Genomic DNA, 15,184 nt, shown 5'->3' on the forward strand with positions numbered 1-15,184 from the left:
CGATGAGTTTGAGTGTGCAATGCAGGCAGACGTGCTGCAAATATCTTTGCACTAGTGGGACAATACAGAAGTCCAACAGCCACTTTTAGGATGCCACTAAGTTCACTCAGTGTTTGCCAGTATAATGGCCTAGTAACAATGAGTTTGAGTGTGCAATGCAGGCAGACGTGCTGCAAATATCTTTGCACTAGTGGGACAATACAGAAGTCCATCAGCCACGTTTAGGATGCCACTAAGTTCACTCAGTGTTTTTTAGTATAATGGCTTAGTAACAATGAGTTTGAGTGTGAAATGCAGGCAGACGTGCTGCAAATATCTTTGCACTAGTGGGACAATACAGATGTCCAACAGCTACGTTTAGGATGCCACTAAGTTCACTCAGTGTTTTCTAGTATAATGGCTTAGTAACAATGAGTTTGAGTGTGCAATGTAGGCAGACGTGCTGCAAATATCTTTGCACTAGTGGGACAATACACAAGTCCAACAGCCACATTTAGGATGCCACTAAGTTCACTCAGTGTTTGCTAGTATAATGGCTTAGTAACAATGAGTTTGAGTGTGCAAAGGGCAGGAGGGTACAGTGGCAGGGTTGTGGGTCTCTGGGTAGAGGAAAGGAAGCCTGCCTTTCTATCCCTCGTAATGGGGAAATGCAGCGAGGAAATCCCTGACCTTAGCTACACAGACGCTGTCATCTTGTGTAGCTGTTAAACTCTGTTTTTGCGGACCTGTCACCTATGGCTCTGACCCTGCCGGTATTAGCCCTTAAAAGGACTGATAGAAAGTGCTATCTCTATTCTGTACAGCGCTGTGTATAGAGCGTACACAGCAGTATCGGAGATAGGTGCTGCGCCAGCGGTGACTGACACCAAGGATGCAGAAGGCAGATAATGGCGTGCTGGAGGAAAATGTCCGTTTTTATAATGCAGGGACATGTGGCATGGTCATCCTATCACACATGCCTTTGCTTCTCTGGCTAAAAGTCCACTTAGCTGTGTGTGTGTCTGGGATTGGCTGACATGCTGGCCCGCCCCACTACACGCGCGCGCTTAGGGAAGGAGGACAAGGAAAAAAAAAAATGGCGATTATCCATACAGCAGTAATATGAATGCGCTGTTCCCGCACACTATACACTGAAATTTCATAATAGTGTGAGTCACAGAGTGACTTACACTATTACAGCGGAAAGCCAGCTAGTAATTAGCTGGTCTTTTTGCTGCTAGAACCATTCTCGAACGTATCTAGAACTATCGAGCTTTAGCAAAAAGCTCGAGTTCTAGTTCGATCTAGAACAGCCCCCAAAATCACTCGAGCCGCGAACTGGAGAACCTCGTACCGCGAACCGCGCTCAACTCTACCTATGGTTCCTATTATCGTTAATCACCCTAAAATGGCAGCTACATCCCTGCTTTAACTTTTATACAGATTATTACAGTCCCCCTGATTAATTGTGCTATACCATTTGATGTGATGTCTGAAAAACATTATTGGGAGGCCTGCATGGTTGATCTAAAAGTTATATTGAATGTATAGTACAATGGTTTCCATTATTTTTGTGGGCATTTCAAGCAAATCAAATTGCAGATTGTTTGTATTGTCTTGGACCTGCAAATTTCATCAAATTTAACATGAATCTGATTTGCATCAAATTAATTTATTCTCTCTAGTGGCCACTGACACTACTACTCTCATAGCCTGATTTTGCAGTAATGGGAAAGTATGTTATTATTGCAGCTCTATTTACGTGTGACTCTGGAAGCAACATTCTCATGAGTGCTGGAAATTCTGAATTTAGGACCAAAACTTAAAAAAAAATTTGGTTTGCTGAATCCCATATAAGTCAATGGAAACCCTAACTTGTGTGCTGTTAAATGCTATAAATTGGTTGTAGGGGGCTGCAAAAGGAAGCAAAAAGGGGACAATTGCCCTGCAAACAAATGTGGATAGGGAATAAAGAAGGGAAAAAAAAGATGTGGGCTGCTGCTTATTTTTGATAACCAGCTTGGGTAAAGCAGCAGCTGCGTGCTACCACCCTCAGTTGTCAACTGTACCTTGGCTGGCTATCAAAAATAGAGGGGACCCAATGCCGTTTTTTAAAACTTATATAAATAATTAAATTAAAATAACAGTGTGGACTCCTCCTTAATTTTGATAGCAAGCCAAGATAAAGCAGACACAAGGGAGCTGGTACTATCAGGGTTGAAAGGACCATGGTTATTTGGCCCCTCCCACCATGGAAATAGAAACCCGCATCCATCACATGCCCAAAATCTGGCACATTGCCTGGTTCATCCCAATTGCCCTAGTGTGGTGGAAATCAAGGTAATTCTTTTGGGGTTGATGTCAGCTGTGAATTGACAGTTGTCATTAAGCCCAGGGGTTAGTAATGGGTAGGTGTCTATAAGACACCCCCATTACTAACCTGGCAAGCATAGAGTTAAGAAAAAGAACACACAGGGAAAAAAAATATTTGAATAAACACTCCCTCACGTGCCCTCGCTCACCAATTTATTAATGAAAAAAATTCTGGAAGCTTCGACATCCCACAATGCACATCAAATCCTATTGAGCTGGGAGCTGCGTTCTGACAACTTTTGTAGAACGCAGCTCCATAGGTCACTGGTGGTGCTGTTAGTGAAATCATCACTCATGAGAAATTTGATATATACAGTTGACCATCAGTAACCCCAAAGTAGACTTGTTGTGGCAGGCCAGAATTTCTCATGAATGGTGATGCCACTAACAGCAGTTACCAGGCTCATGAAAAACTCCTTGTTTGAATGGCAAAAACCTAGTTTCTCTCTCCCTCGCTCCCCCTTCTTGCTTTCTCTCCTGTTCTCTCACTCACTGTTCCTCTCCTCTCCTTGATTGTCTCATCCTTTCTCTTCCTGACGTTCTTAGCTCTCCTCTTTTCTCTGACCATGTCAGCTCTCCTCTATTCTCCCTTAAGCGGGCTTTACATGCTACAATATATAACGATGTGTCAGCGGGGTCACGTCGTAAGCGACACACATCAGGCATCGTTAGTGATATTGTAGTGTGTGAAATCTACGTGCGATTGTGATTGAACAAATAACCGTTGATCGCATACATGTCGCTCAAAACCTAAACATTGAACGTCGGGTTGTTCAATGTTTATTCTTCTTTGCATATTGAAGTCTCTTAGATAATATAAGCTTATTTGATATACAGTAGAAGAAAGTAAAGGAAGTCGAGACTAAAAAAGGTTTGTTTTTTTAAACTACAGAACAATAATAATATGTCACACCATAAAAGCTGACATAATTTTGAACTTGATGGCTTGAAGAATTGTTCATGTGAACCTTGTTCAATTCTGGAAGTTATTGCTTTTGTAGATTTTTAAATAATGTAATTTTTTTAGTGAAAGCTGCACTTTTTGATATATACACACACCTCAACATTGACATTACTGCACCAAGAAGGAAAGGTTGTGCAATAATAAAATTAACGGTATTAAAACATAATAATATTCAAATAATAAAAATCTGGAAACAACATTGTCAAACATCTCAATTTATTCAGTATTGAGTATGAGTACAGCGTGCAGAAAAACTTGCACTTATATGCCTTGGCATTTTATGAATGAGTTTCAGATTTATGAGAAATGTTCTGTCACCTTGAGTGTATTTGGTCAGGTAAATAATCATGATTTGTTGCTGGCAGTTTCCTTTGTAATTGCCCACCAATGAAGGTCCCAGGTGTGCTCAATGGAAGACAAATCTGTAGAAGCTACAGAACGTTTAGCCCATGCAGGGTTCTAGCAATATGCGACCGTGCATTGTTGAGATGAAAAACTGCTACTGGGACACTCCATTGCAGTCTCAATTTCCATCTTGCTTTGCATCAAGATAGTCAGTGGAATACTTGAAGGTGAAAATCTGGATCATAGCCCAATGTCATGCAAATGCCTTTTGTTGGATTGCATAGAGCAGGGGTGCAAAACATGTTTTGGTCCATAATACTGAACATCAATCCCAAGGGCTGCAACATTTTTAAAGGGGTACTTACATGAAAATTAGTGTTGAGCGAGTAGTTAAACATTCGGACTCGCTAAGGTATTAGCGAGTACTATCCGCTACATGCATATTCGTTACGAATAGCGGGCGCAATGTAAATCAATGGGAAATACTTGCTAAGTAGTGAGTAATCCAAAAGCCGTACTTTTCGTACAAGTAGCGAATAGTACAATTTTTTGGGTTCCTCGCAACTTAACGAGTATTTCCCACTGAATTACATTGCGCCCGCTACTCGTAATGAATATGCGAGTAGCGGACTGTACTCACTAACGGCTTAGCGAGTACAAATGTTTAACTCGCCACTCAACACTAATCAAAATATCACCGAAACCACTGTCAGTACATGTATACATTAATACATCACCAAAAGCAAGTTTTGAGTATTTGAAGAAGATTTGGAGAGTTTTTGCGCCATAAAAAAATCTGTGTGAACTCACGGTAAGTTTAACTGAGTTTTTTGAGTCATAATCTCAAGTTTTTAAATTTTCAGGATTTTTTAAGCTTAGCTATGGTGCATGTTTTGGATTGCTACATGCATACAAGATCAGAACCACTGTCAGCACAATTATGATGTTCTAGTGCCAATATCAGTACATGAATGCTGTGCCAGAACCACTATCCATTCATTAATGCAGTTCCAGAACAACCGAAAGCACATAAATATCTCCCATGCTGCGCCTCAATGTGCATTCTGTACAAAACATACCCCACACACTGTTCCTGTACATCATATCCGTCCCACACTTCCCCTTTCTATTATTTCCTCTCTCAAAACTGCCGCTCTTCATTATATCCCCATACAGCCCCTCTCTGTAGTGTCTATTGCAGACTGCCACTCTCTGTAGTATACCCCAAACAATGCCCCTCTCCATAGCCTCCCCAATATTAGCCCACTCCATATCTCCCTCACACTCTTCTCCTTTCCATAGTATATCTGCCACACAATACCTTTTTCCATAATTTCCCCCAACAAAGTTAATCTCTACAATGTTGCCTCACACTGCCTTTCTCAATAATATCCCCTCACACTGACCATATACAAAATACATCCTCACATTGCCCTTCTACAAAATATCCCCCCATACTGAATTTCTGCATAAAGTCCCCCCACCTCACTCTGTACTATGCCCCTTGTCACAATTTACTCCTAAGTGTCCCATAATGTTCCTACATGCCCCATAATGTCTCAAATAGCTTCATCATATCCTTCATTGTTCATAATGTTCCCCACAGCTCCATATTATCCTGCAATACTCCTTTATGTCCCCCACAGCTCAACAATGTCCCCATTGCTTCAAAATATCCCCACAGCTCCATAATATCCCCCAGAACTCCACATTTGCTTCAAAATGTCCCCTATAACTGCATAATATCCCCCGCTGCTCTACAAATGATTTCTATAGGTCAATAATATCCTCTATAGCAACATAATGTCCCTCATAGTTCTATAATGTCTTAAATAGCTCCAAATTATTCCCCACTGCTCCATAATACCACCACAGCACTATAATATACCCATTCTTCCATGGAAAATAACACCAATTTCCGGCTCCTCCTCAAGCACTTACAAGTCCCTCAGCAGCCCGTTGGCAGCAGCAGTCTGATGAGTTTAGTAGAATGCTGACCTCATCATGCTGCTGCACGTCAGGGCGTAGCTGATGATTTCTCCTCTGCCCAGTCTCGAAGCTACACTATTCAAATATATTTGCATCTGAAAGATGCAAATACATTTCAATATAGGATGAAGGCAGTCAGCAAGCCATGGTTTCTGTGGGTTGCATCAATCCCCTTGGTGGGCCGCATGTGGCCCTTGTGCCATATGTTGTGGAGACTTGGTAGAGACACTGTTTGATGCCTTAGGCTTTATATTTTAAAATCAATTTTTCTTGTGGTATAAAATGGATCAAAGAACCGTAAGATGGTAATGTCTCACAAGTGTCTGAAGCGCATGTATTTCAGCATGTGGCACTCATATTCCTGGCCTGCGATGTATCTAGACTTTTCTCCCATTAAGCACATCTTGGATCTCATTGGATTGCAGTTACAAAGGAAGGTGTTGATGTACCGCCCCAGCGCCAGCAGCCGGGCTGCTGCTCGGATCCAGATCCGCGGTGTCTCGAGGGGTCTCCGGACCCGGGATGGGTCGCGCGGTCACCCGAAATAAAAGGGGGGTATTTAAAGGGGATTTTGTGGTTAGAGTTTGTGACGCCACCCACGGTGTGTGGTAAGGTGGAATACCACCGCTGCTGTTGTGAGCGTCCGGTGGCAATGGAATGACAACCAGGTGTTTAACCCCTCTGTGGGTAGGGCTTGGTGATGGTGAATGGGGAGCACCATTGGGGAGGAAAGAGACACTGCGTACTCAGTCCAATAATGCTGACACCGACAATTTGTAACCCGGAATTCTTAGCACCGCTGTAGCAGGGAGGGAGTACGCTGGGATCCCATGCCGGATGGTGTTGCTTGTTAGCCTGTGACCTTTTCCTTGGTACTTTCTTTACTGGTTGGCCCCTGTAGTATAGAACTTGTCAGGTCCCGCTCACCCATATGGCTAACGGAGTGAGCTTGCTCTCAAGGTTCACACTTGGGATTTTCTGCACTATGTATTGGGAAAGTCCTATCCCCCTCGTTGCGCTAGTACCCCGATTTTGGAGTGGGTGGAGGATGAATCGTGAAGCCTTCGCCTTCGTCGGGTAAATTACCAGGACACTTGAAGCTACTTCCCGGCCTAGGATCCACGTACCCCGCCGTGTCCTTGCCCCTGCCCGAAGATGGCTCAAGGCCACCGGCTGCCCTGCTCGGCAGTTCCATGCCCTTTGACACGATCCGCTGCGACCGGGGTTCCAGCTCCTACCAGGCTCAGACCAACATCTGCCACCTAGTAACTGAGGAGCCCAGCTCCTAACCTCCTCCAACTAACTTGTGACCTCTCCTCTCAAGAGTCACCACTCAACTGACTACTCCTGACACTCCTGACCCTCCCTAACCAACCCCCCAAGTGGGCAGCCCTATTCCCTTCAGGCTACCCATTGGTGTGTCTGGTGGGTGTGGTGCAGTGTTTCTAGGGTTTTGATTAGCTTGTTTTTAGCAACACCAAAGGCCAGGGACCCGTAACCAAGGAGGAGATGGACACTAAGCAGAAGGGCAGATTGCACAATGTCCTATGACGACCTGATAGGCCAGGGCGTCACATTAGTAGCGGATGTTGATGATTTTTGTGCTGATATGCATGGCATAACATTTCTCAGATAGCCATTAATAACCTTACTGTTAGAATAGCAAGGCGTGTGGGTGCAAGTATTAATGTTTGGTTTTCATGCTCAATACAGAATAAATTGAGATAATTTGAAAATGTTTACATTTTTTCATAATTTGCATATTAATAACATATCTATCAATCCTGTGATTTCCATAATTCAATTACTTCTTATTGTTGCAATTTTAATGTTGAGAAGAGTACCTTTAGCATTAAATTTAAATAATAAGCCTGAAAAAATAAATACACCACAATTTTATTTCCTCAATTTTAAGACATTGACAATCATAAATAAATGTAATGTATTGTGTAAAATGTATTTTTGCATGTTCTATGAATTCTTAATTTTTAAATTAGGATTTCTGTACAAAATTATTATTTTATAAGTCAGTTGGTTGAATATTTATTTGTATATATGAGAGAAATTTCCCATGTACATTGCAATATTTAATATTTAAGCCTTTATAATTATACACACTCACTGCACACTTAAAATAGAGAAACAGAGAAAATTATAATTGGTTCTATGCATATTTTTCTTAAAAAATAAAAATATTTTTTTTTTTACATTATAAATTGGAATTCAAAATTTGAAGGATTCATAAAGAGTGAGTCATTGGAGATCAATGTATAGTTTTCAATGTGAATGTTAGATAGATTTCTTTTTGTCATTAATAAAATGTACATAGAGTTTAAAAAAAATAGGTTGGCACAATTTTTTCTTTAAGTATATACTCATGAACATTTGACTTGCGCAGAACTCATAATTATGAACGTAAAATGTTGAAAAAAATACAATACTCACCTAATCGCTGACCTCTCCAGTCACCCCGATGCTCACTTCCTGCCATCCAGACATGTTTCCCATTGATGGGAACCACATCAGCTACTTCTTAACTATAGACTATCCAGCCTTGGATACAACTGCATGTTGGCAGTTTGTGACGTTGTGACGTCAAGCCGTGTGCTGTGACCTTATGATGTGCAATAACCTCTAAAGCCTTGCCTATAATGAAGAGACCAGAGATGTGGCGCAGGACAGAATAAAAAAAAGGACCAGACAGTGGGCAGTAAAACATTCAGAAAGGTTAGTAGGGAGATGTATTTAAGCAAAAAAAAAACCCAAAAAAACAATTAATCTAACCTTTTCAGCTGCTCCACTGCTAACAGCCCTTTTATTTCTGTCATTACTCACTGCATCTCTGGCCTCTTCACTATGGATGAGGAGTGCTGCATCCAGATCTTGGAGGTCATGAGATTAACTTACAACGCACAGTGACCTCTATTGCTTGGCTACAGCTACAAGTCTTGGCCTGTAGCGAAGAGGCCAGAGATGTAATGCACCACAGTGGAAAGAGAAGACCAAATGGTGGGTATAAAGCTGGGTGGCCAGAGTCAGCAATGAGATATTAGTCTTTTTACTAGAACTGTCCCGACTTACAAACAAATTCAGATTGTGATAAAATCTGTAGAACCTAGTCATCAAATCTAGTTCATACTCCAATTATGTGCTATACTTTTCAAAAATTATAGTTTTGAAAATTAGTTCTGGCTACCCAGAGTCATCTTCTTGTGGTGTGAAGTAACAGAATTTTAAATTAAAATGATTAATAATAGCATGTGTAATGGCTTTTCAACTATCACTTATAATCTAGACATGAAAATAGCCATGCAACATTTTGTTAGGCAGCAGGATGAAAGAATATATGCAGGTGTATTCGTTACTATTACAAATATTAAGGTATTTGTGATATCTGCTACTCGACAAGCATTTTGGTTTTTGCCTAGTGAGCTTTGAGTCTCCTCCTCGCATGTTTGGAGCCTGATTTTCAGCTACTAAACATTTAGTGATTGCTTGGCAATCAAAGTAATGTCAGAGCCATCTTTGCTACTGGCATTATTGTGATTGGGAGGCGCAGTGAAGAAAAAAAAAAGAAAATGCAATCAGTCATTATAGCAGGAGAAATATGCTTACAGTTTCCCATGGCTGACACACTGCTTCCTGGTCCGATCGTTAAAGTACATGAATATGCCCATCTTCCCCCACCCTCAGGAACAGTGTCTGTGATTGGTTGCAGTCCTGTTTCCCCCCGCCCACCGTCTGTGCCAGCATCTATGATTTTGCCCTCACACTAGCTGTGTGGGTCCCCGGGAAGTAGAGTGTAAAAATAAATAATTGATATAAATGGTGCAGAACCCCCTGTATTTTGATACCCAGCTTAGATAATGCAGACAGCTACAGCAGCAACCAGCTGTGCATGTTATAATGGCTGTGAATCAAAATACGAGGGATCCAGGCATTCTTTTTAAATTATCTAAATAAATACAGTAACAAAAAAATACGTTGAGAGGTTTCCCTACTTTTGATACCCAGTCAAGATAAAGCGGACAGCTGGGGGCTGGTATTCTCAGGCCAGGGGAGTTCCATGGTAATTGGTCCCTCTCAGAATAAAAACAGCAGCCTGTAGCCACCCCAGAATTGTTGCAACCATTAAATGCACCAATTCCAACACTTTACTTGGCTTATCCCGATTGATGTGGTGGTGATAGGGGTAATATAAGTGGTTAATGACACCTGTGAATTGTCAAAAAATGACAGCCGTCATCAATCCTGAGGTTAGTATTGGGGAGGGATATATGAGAGCCCCATTACTAACCCTGTAAGTGAAAAGAAATAAACTCCAAATAAAGAGAAAAATCCCTTATTTAAGAAAGAAAAAAAACACCCTATTTGTCCAATTTTTTTATCCCAAAACACCCCTGCAGGTATGACGTAATCCACAGACATGACGTCCCATGAAGATCCCAGCTCTGCTACATCTGATGTTGCAGTGGATGATCACATTAGAAAAGGTGACCGCTGACTGCAGCGTGAGAGACACACAGCAGCTGTGAAAGAGGTGATGTGACTGAGTTCAGCTGATGTCACAGCTGGGGTTCAACCAGTACTCCAGCTGTGACCTCAAGTTAACTGAACTGAGATGAACTCATTGTACTAAGTGACCTCACTTTAGGTGAAGTCATTGAACTCAATGCCGGATTACCGAATTAGGCTATGTGTACACATTCAGTATTTGATTACAGACATTTCTGCACCAAATCTGCATCTTCTGGCAAAAAAATGCACCAACACTGCATGAGTTTTGATGCAGTATCAGTGTATTTTTTGCCATGAGATGCAGATATAAATCAGTGTGTCACTGATATTGCAGTGAGGGTCATGTTTTCTAATGTCACCACGCACTGCAACCTTAGATCTAGCAGAGCCTGGATTGTCATACAACATCATGTCTGTACATCATATTAGACCTGTAGGGGTGTTTTGTGGTTAATAAATTGATGAAATGATTTGGGGGTTTTTTGTGTCTTTATTTTGAGTTACAGGGTTAGTAATGGGGGGGGTCTCATAGGCCCCTCCCCTTTACTAACCTTAGGCCTGATGACAGCTGTCATTTTTTGACAATTCACAGCTGTCATTAACCCCTTATAATACCCTGATTGCCACCTCACCAGGGTGAATGGGATGAGCTGGGTAATGTGCCGGAATTGGCACATCTGATACAAGCAAAACAATTCATGGTAGCTGCTATTTTTAGGCCTGGAAGGATCCAATAACCATGGGACTCCCTATCCTGAGAATACCAGCCCCCAGCTGTCTGCTTTATTTTGACTGGGAATCAAAATTGGAGGGGACCTTTTAACATTTTTTGTATTATTTATTTAATTAATTAATTATAAAAAATAAAAAAATGCATTAGATCCCTTGTATTTTGATACATAACTAATATAACATGCACACGTGGGGGCTGCAGCATGTAGATGTCTGCGTTATCTGTGCTGGGGGACCCTGTATCATTTTTTCAAATTATTTATTATTTATACACTCTATTCCGAGGACCCACATATATAGTGTGAGGGTAGCCAGTCACAGATTCTGGCATAGAGGGTGGGCGGAGATGGGGAGACTGCAACCAATCACAGATACTTGCAGACCGAGAGCGGGGGAAGCAGTGCATATTCATAAGCTTTAATGATCGGACAAGGGAGCAGTATGACAGGTGCAGGAAACTGTAAACATAATTCTTCTGCTTTAACCTCCATAATGAGCTGACAATATTCCCAGAAACCAGCTGTAAGTCAGAAATGCTTCCAGTCATCTTCTCCATGCTGTTCAGATTCCGTTTAAGCACTCTTCCATCCATTGCAGAATTTTTATAGCACTCCCAGACCTACTTCCAAAGTCCTCCAGAAAATTATTCAAGTTTCCCATTGACTTACATTGGGTTTGTTGCTTAGTATGAATACACGAATAATAGAAATTATTTGGCACGAATAATCTAAACCCGAATATTTGACTATTTGCTATCTCTATTAGGCAGTAAAATTTTTGAGATATATATTTTATGCAAAAAAAAATCTGGTTATTCAGTGAATTTTCCCTCTAAAGGCTGCTAGCGATGTTGCTAGCGATGGCACCCGCCCCCGTCATTTGTGCGTCACGGGCAAATTGCTGCCCTTGGTGAACAATATCGCTAGGAAGCGTCATACGTACTTACCTTCCTACCGACGTCGCTATGGCCGGTGAACAACCTCTTTTTAAGGGGGAGGTTCGTGCGGCATCACAGCAAAGTCACACAGCGGGCCACCAATAGAAGTAGAGGGGCGGAGAGCAGCCGCATTAACGTCACGCCCACCTTGTTGCCGGAGGACGCAGGAAGGCTGTTGTTCATCTTTCCCGGGGTGTCACACGTAGCGATGTGTACTGCCTCAGGAATGACGAACAACCTGCATCCAGAACGAGCAACGATATTTTGAAAATGATCGATGTGTCAACGATCAACGATTAGGTGAGTATTTCTGATCGTTAGCACTCGTTCGTAGGTGTCACACGCAACAATGTCGCTAACGATGCCGGATGTCCGTCACGAATTCCGTGACCCCGACGACATATCGTTAGATATGTCATTGCGTGTAAAGCGGCCTTTAGACTGTGCTCACATGGTTGTATCTTTTCCAATGCGAGAGAATCAGATGGATTATGCAAATGACACTCGTCTTAAACTTGGAACAGAGTTTGAGCAGTGTGTCATTTACTGTGACTGGATTTTCTCACATGCGAGAATCGGAACATATGTGAGGAGAATATGGTAACTTTAGTTTTTCCATCTTCTCCATTGTCTGTGTTGAAGTAGATCTGACTGCAAGCCCAATTTTTTGCATGCACTTGAATGGATGTACACCGTCTGATACACGCTGCCAATCACAGAATGCTATAATTTCTTTCTCATGATGACTTGGCATGAGAAAAAAAGCGCTGATCAGCACTGCGCCATGGTATAACATTTCAGCACGTGCTATCCGATATTACGAGTTATACGCTCTAGCACTATTTTTTTAACATGACATTTTGGTTAAGCTATAATGCTTTTTTAAATCCTGCTTTAAATAGGTGAAAAAAATGTTCTATTTTATTTACACTTTAAGGTGGTTGTCTACTTTTCAAAATTATTTATTTAGAAACCTTTTACTTTTTTCATTCTAATTATAATTTTGGGCTATTTTTAGAGGAAACAAGAAAACAGAAAAACTTACCACTAAGAAAGTTGTAAATTATTGGATTAGCTGCACTATTAGCATATACCAGCCAGTGAGAAAATGTAAACCAGGCATAGACTGTTTCCCTGTCATTCGTCTGCTCAAACATTCCAAAAACTCTAAAATTAAAAAGAAGAAAGTAAAACATACATTACTAGACCCAAAAAGATGGAATGAACAATTTATTAAAGGGAATCTGTCAGCAGATTTTTGCTACCTCATCAGAGAGCAACATGATGTAGGCAAAGAGATCCTGAATTCAATGATGTATCACTAAATTATCTGTTGTCAACAGTTCGTGCAAAATTAGAATTTTTAGATTTAGCAATGTAGAAGAGCTGAAATAGCTGTCCCGCCCACACCAGCCGCTCTATAAAGATTGTACATTGGCAGTGAGGTGCCAATCCGAGGAGGGAGTTTACTGGATTTCCTTGCACGAGACAATGTAGTCTGAGCAATGATAAGAGTGGATTTTGACAAGGCAGGCATCCCTGAATTCTATGTTTTAACCCTTGCAGCATGCTGTCTTCAGATTACATAGCTAAAACCTGCTGATAGATTCCCTTTCAGATTAAAGAGATGGTTCTCTTTCAATTAAATTTCTCGCCCTGGTTGGAGTTTGAAATATTCTGTATTCACTTTGTATGGGTCCACCAGTGAGTCTATAACCCGAGAAAGGTAAGTACAGTATCCATTTTTTTTGTTTTGCAGGTTATGAAAACTTTTTATTATAGCTAACATTAATTTTTTTCAAATACAGTGGCGACAATAGCTTTTTTGAGCTTTCAGATCAGACCAGATGGTCTTAGTTTTTCACACTACACATAACCTTGTTGGTGACTTATTGGTTATCCTTCCTAAAGGGGGCTTTACACGCTACGACATCGCTAATGCAAACTCGTTGGGGTCACGGAATTGGTGACGCACATCCGGCCGCATTAGCGATGACGTTGCGTGAGACACCTATGAGCATCGTCGTAAAAACGTGCAAAATCGCTCATCGGTGACATGGGGGTCCTTTCTGAAAAATCGTTACTGCAGCAGTAACAAAGTTGTTCCTCATTCCTGCGGCAGCACACATCGCTCCGTGTGACGCCGCAGGAATGAGGAAGCTCTCCTTACCTGCCTCCCGGCCGCTATGCGGAAGGAAGGAGGTAGGCGGGATGTTACGTCCCGCTCATCTCCGCCCCTCCGCTTCAATTGGGCGGCGGTTCAGTGACGCAGCTGTGACGTCACTGTGACGCTGAACGAACCACCCCCTTAGAAAGGAGGCGGTTCGCCGGTCACAGCGACGTCGCCGGGCAGGTAAGTAGTGTGACGGGTCTGGGCGATGTTGTGCGGCACGGGCAGCGATTTGCCCGTGTCGCACAACAGATGGGGCCGGGTACCCACGCTAGCGATATCGGTACAGATATCGCAGCATGTAAAGCGGCTTTTAGACTACTTTTAATAGGTACAATTTACCATATACCAATAACATCCCCAAAAAACTGTCATTTTAGAGATGTTGTGATCCAATAGTCTATATAACAAAATGTAACCCTTGTGAAAGTCACTTAGAGCTTTTTGCTTGTTCTTTCTTCCTCTTCTAAAACAATAGCTTTTCGTCACTTTACTTGCTGCTCTTTATAAATGTGGTAGTCATAAGCTGTTATACACTTAACTTGTTGTTAATGTTATGGATGATTGAGGGATGCTTATTTTGGTTTCCTCATCTAAGGACAAGCCTTGTTTGGCACTACTTACAGGTTTTCAATTAAGTTCAAATCTGAAAACTGATTAGACCCCATAACTATTTTTTTTATTTTGTGTTACTGAAACCCTATTTACATGAATTTCTGATGCCATTTTTGTATGAATCTTTAGCTGACTTTTATATCTTCTACCAGAGGCAAATAGACTTTGGATGAAACTTTCTTAATTCAGTATGTCACTATACCAGGTAAAACTGCAAAAGAACAGCCCAAAAACATTTACCATAATATAATTTTCTCAGTGATCACTTAAATGCTTTTTCTTGCCTTTAATTTATTTTAATGGTTACAGACTGTTTTTTTTATGTTGTGCTTTTAGGAATAGCTTCTTTTATGAAACTGTCTGGTCTGGTTATGATGTTAGCTTTCAGATTACCGTATTTTTTGGAAACATTTGGGTGGAAAATGAGGGGTGCTTCTTAAAATCCTGTGTGCTGTGCTGGCTGTGGTGTGGGCTGCGGTGGGGGCTGTACTGGCGGCTGTGCTGGCTGCAGTGGGGGCTGTCTGTGCAGGCGGTTGTCTGTACCAGCGGCTTTCTGGATGTG

At 41.6% G+C, this 15,184-nt stretch overlaps 1 protein-coding gene across 1 annotated transcript in view; it reads right to left on the reverse strand.

The window, feature by feature from the left end:
* The window catches only part of HCRTR2 (hypocretin receptor 2), a 213,912-nt gene that overhangs the window by 57,024 nt on the left and 141,704 nt on the right, over nt 1–15,184 (reverse strand). The window contains exon 6 of the mRNA XM_075338451.1: nt 12,883–13,004. Coding sequence (XP_075194566.1) covers nt 12,883–13,004 — 122 coding nt within the window. The remainder of the gene's footprint in view (nt 1–12,882; nt 13,005–15,184) is intronic.

The sequence above is a fragment of the Anomaloglossus baeobatrachus genome, chromosome 3 (genome assembly GCF_048569485.1).
Source record: "Anomaloglossus baeobatrachus isolate aAnoBae1 chromosome 3, aAnoBae1.hap1, whole genome shotgun sequence".
Classification (NCBI taxonomy): Eukaryota; Metazoa; Chordata; class Amphibia; order Anura; family Aromobatidae; genus Anomaloglossus; species Anomaloglossus baeobatrachus.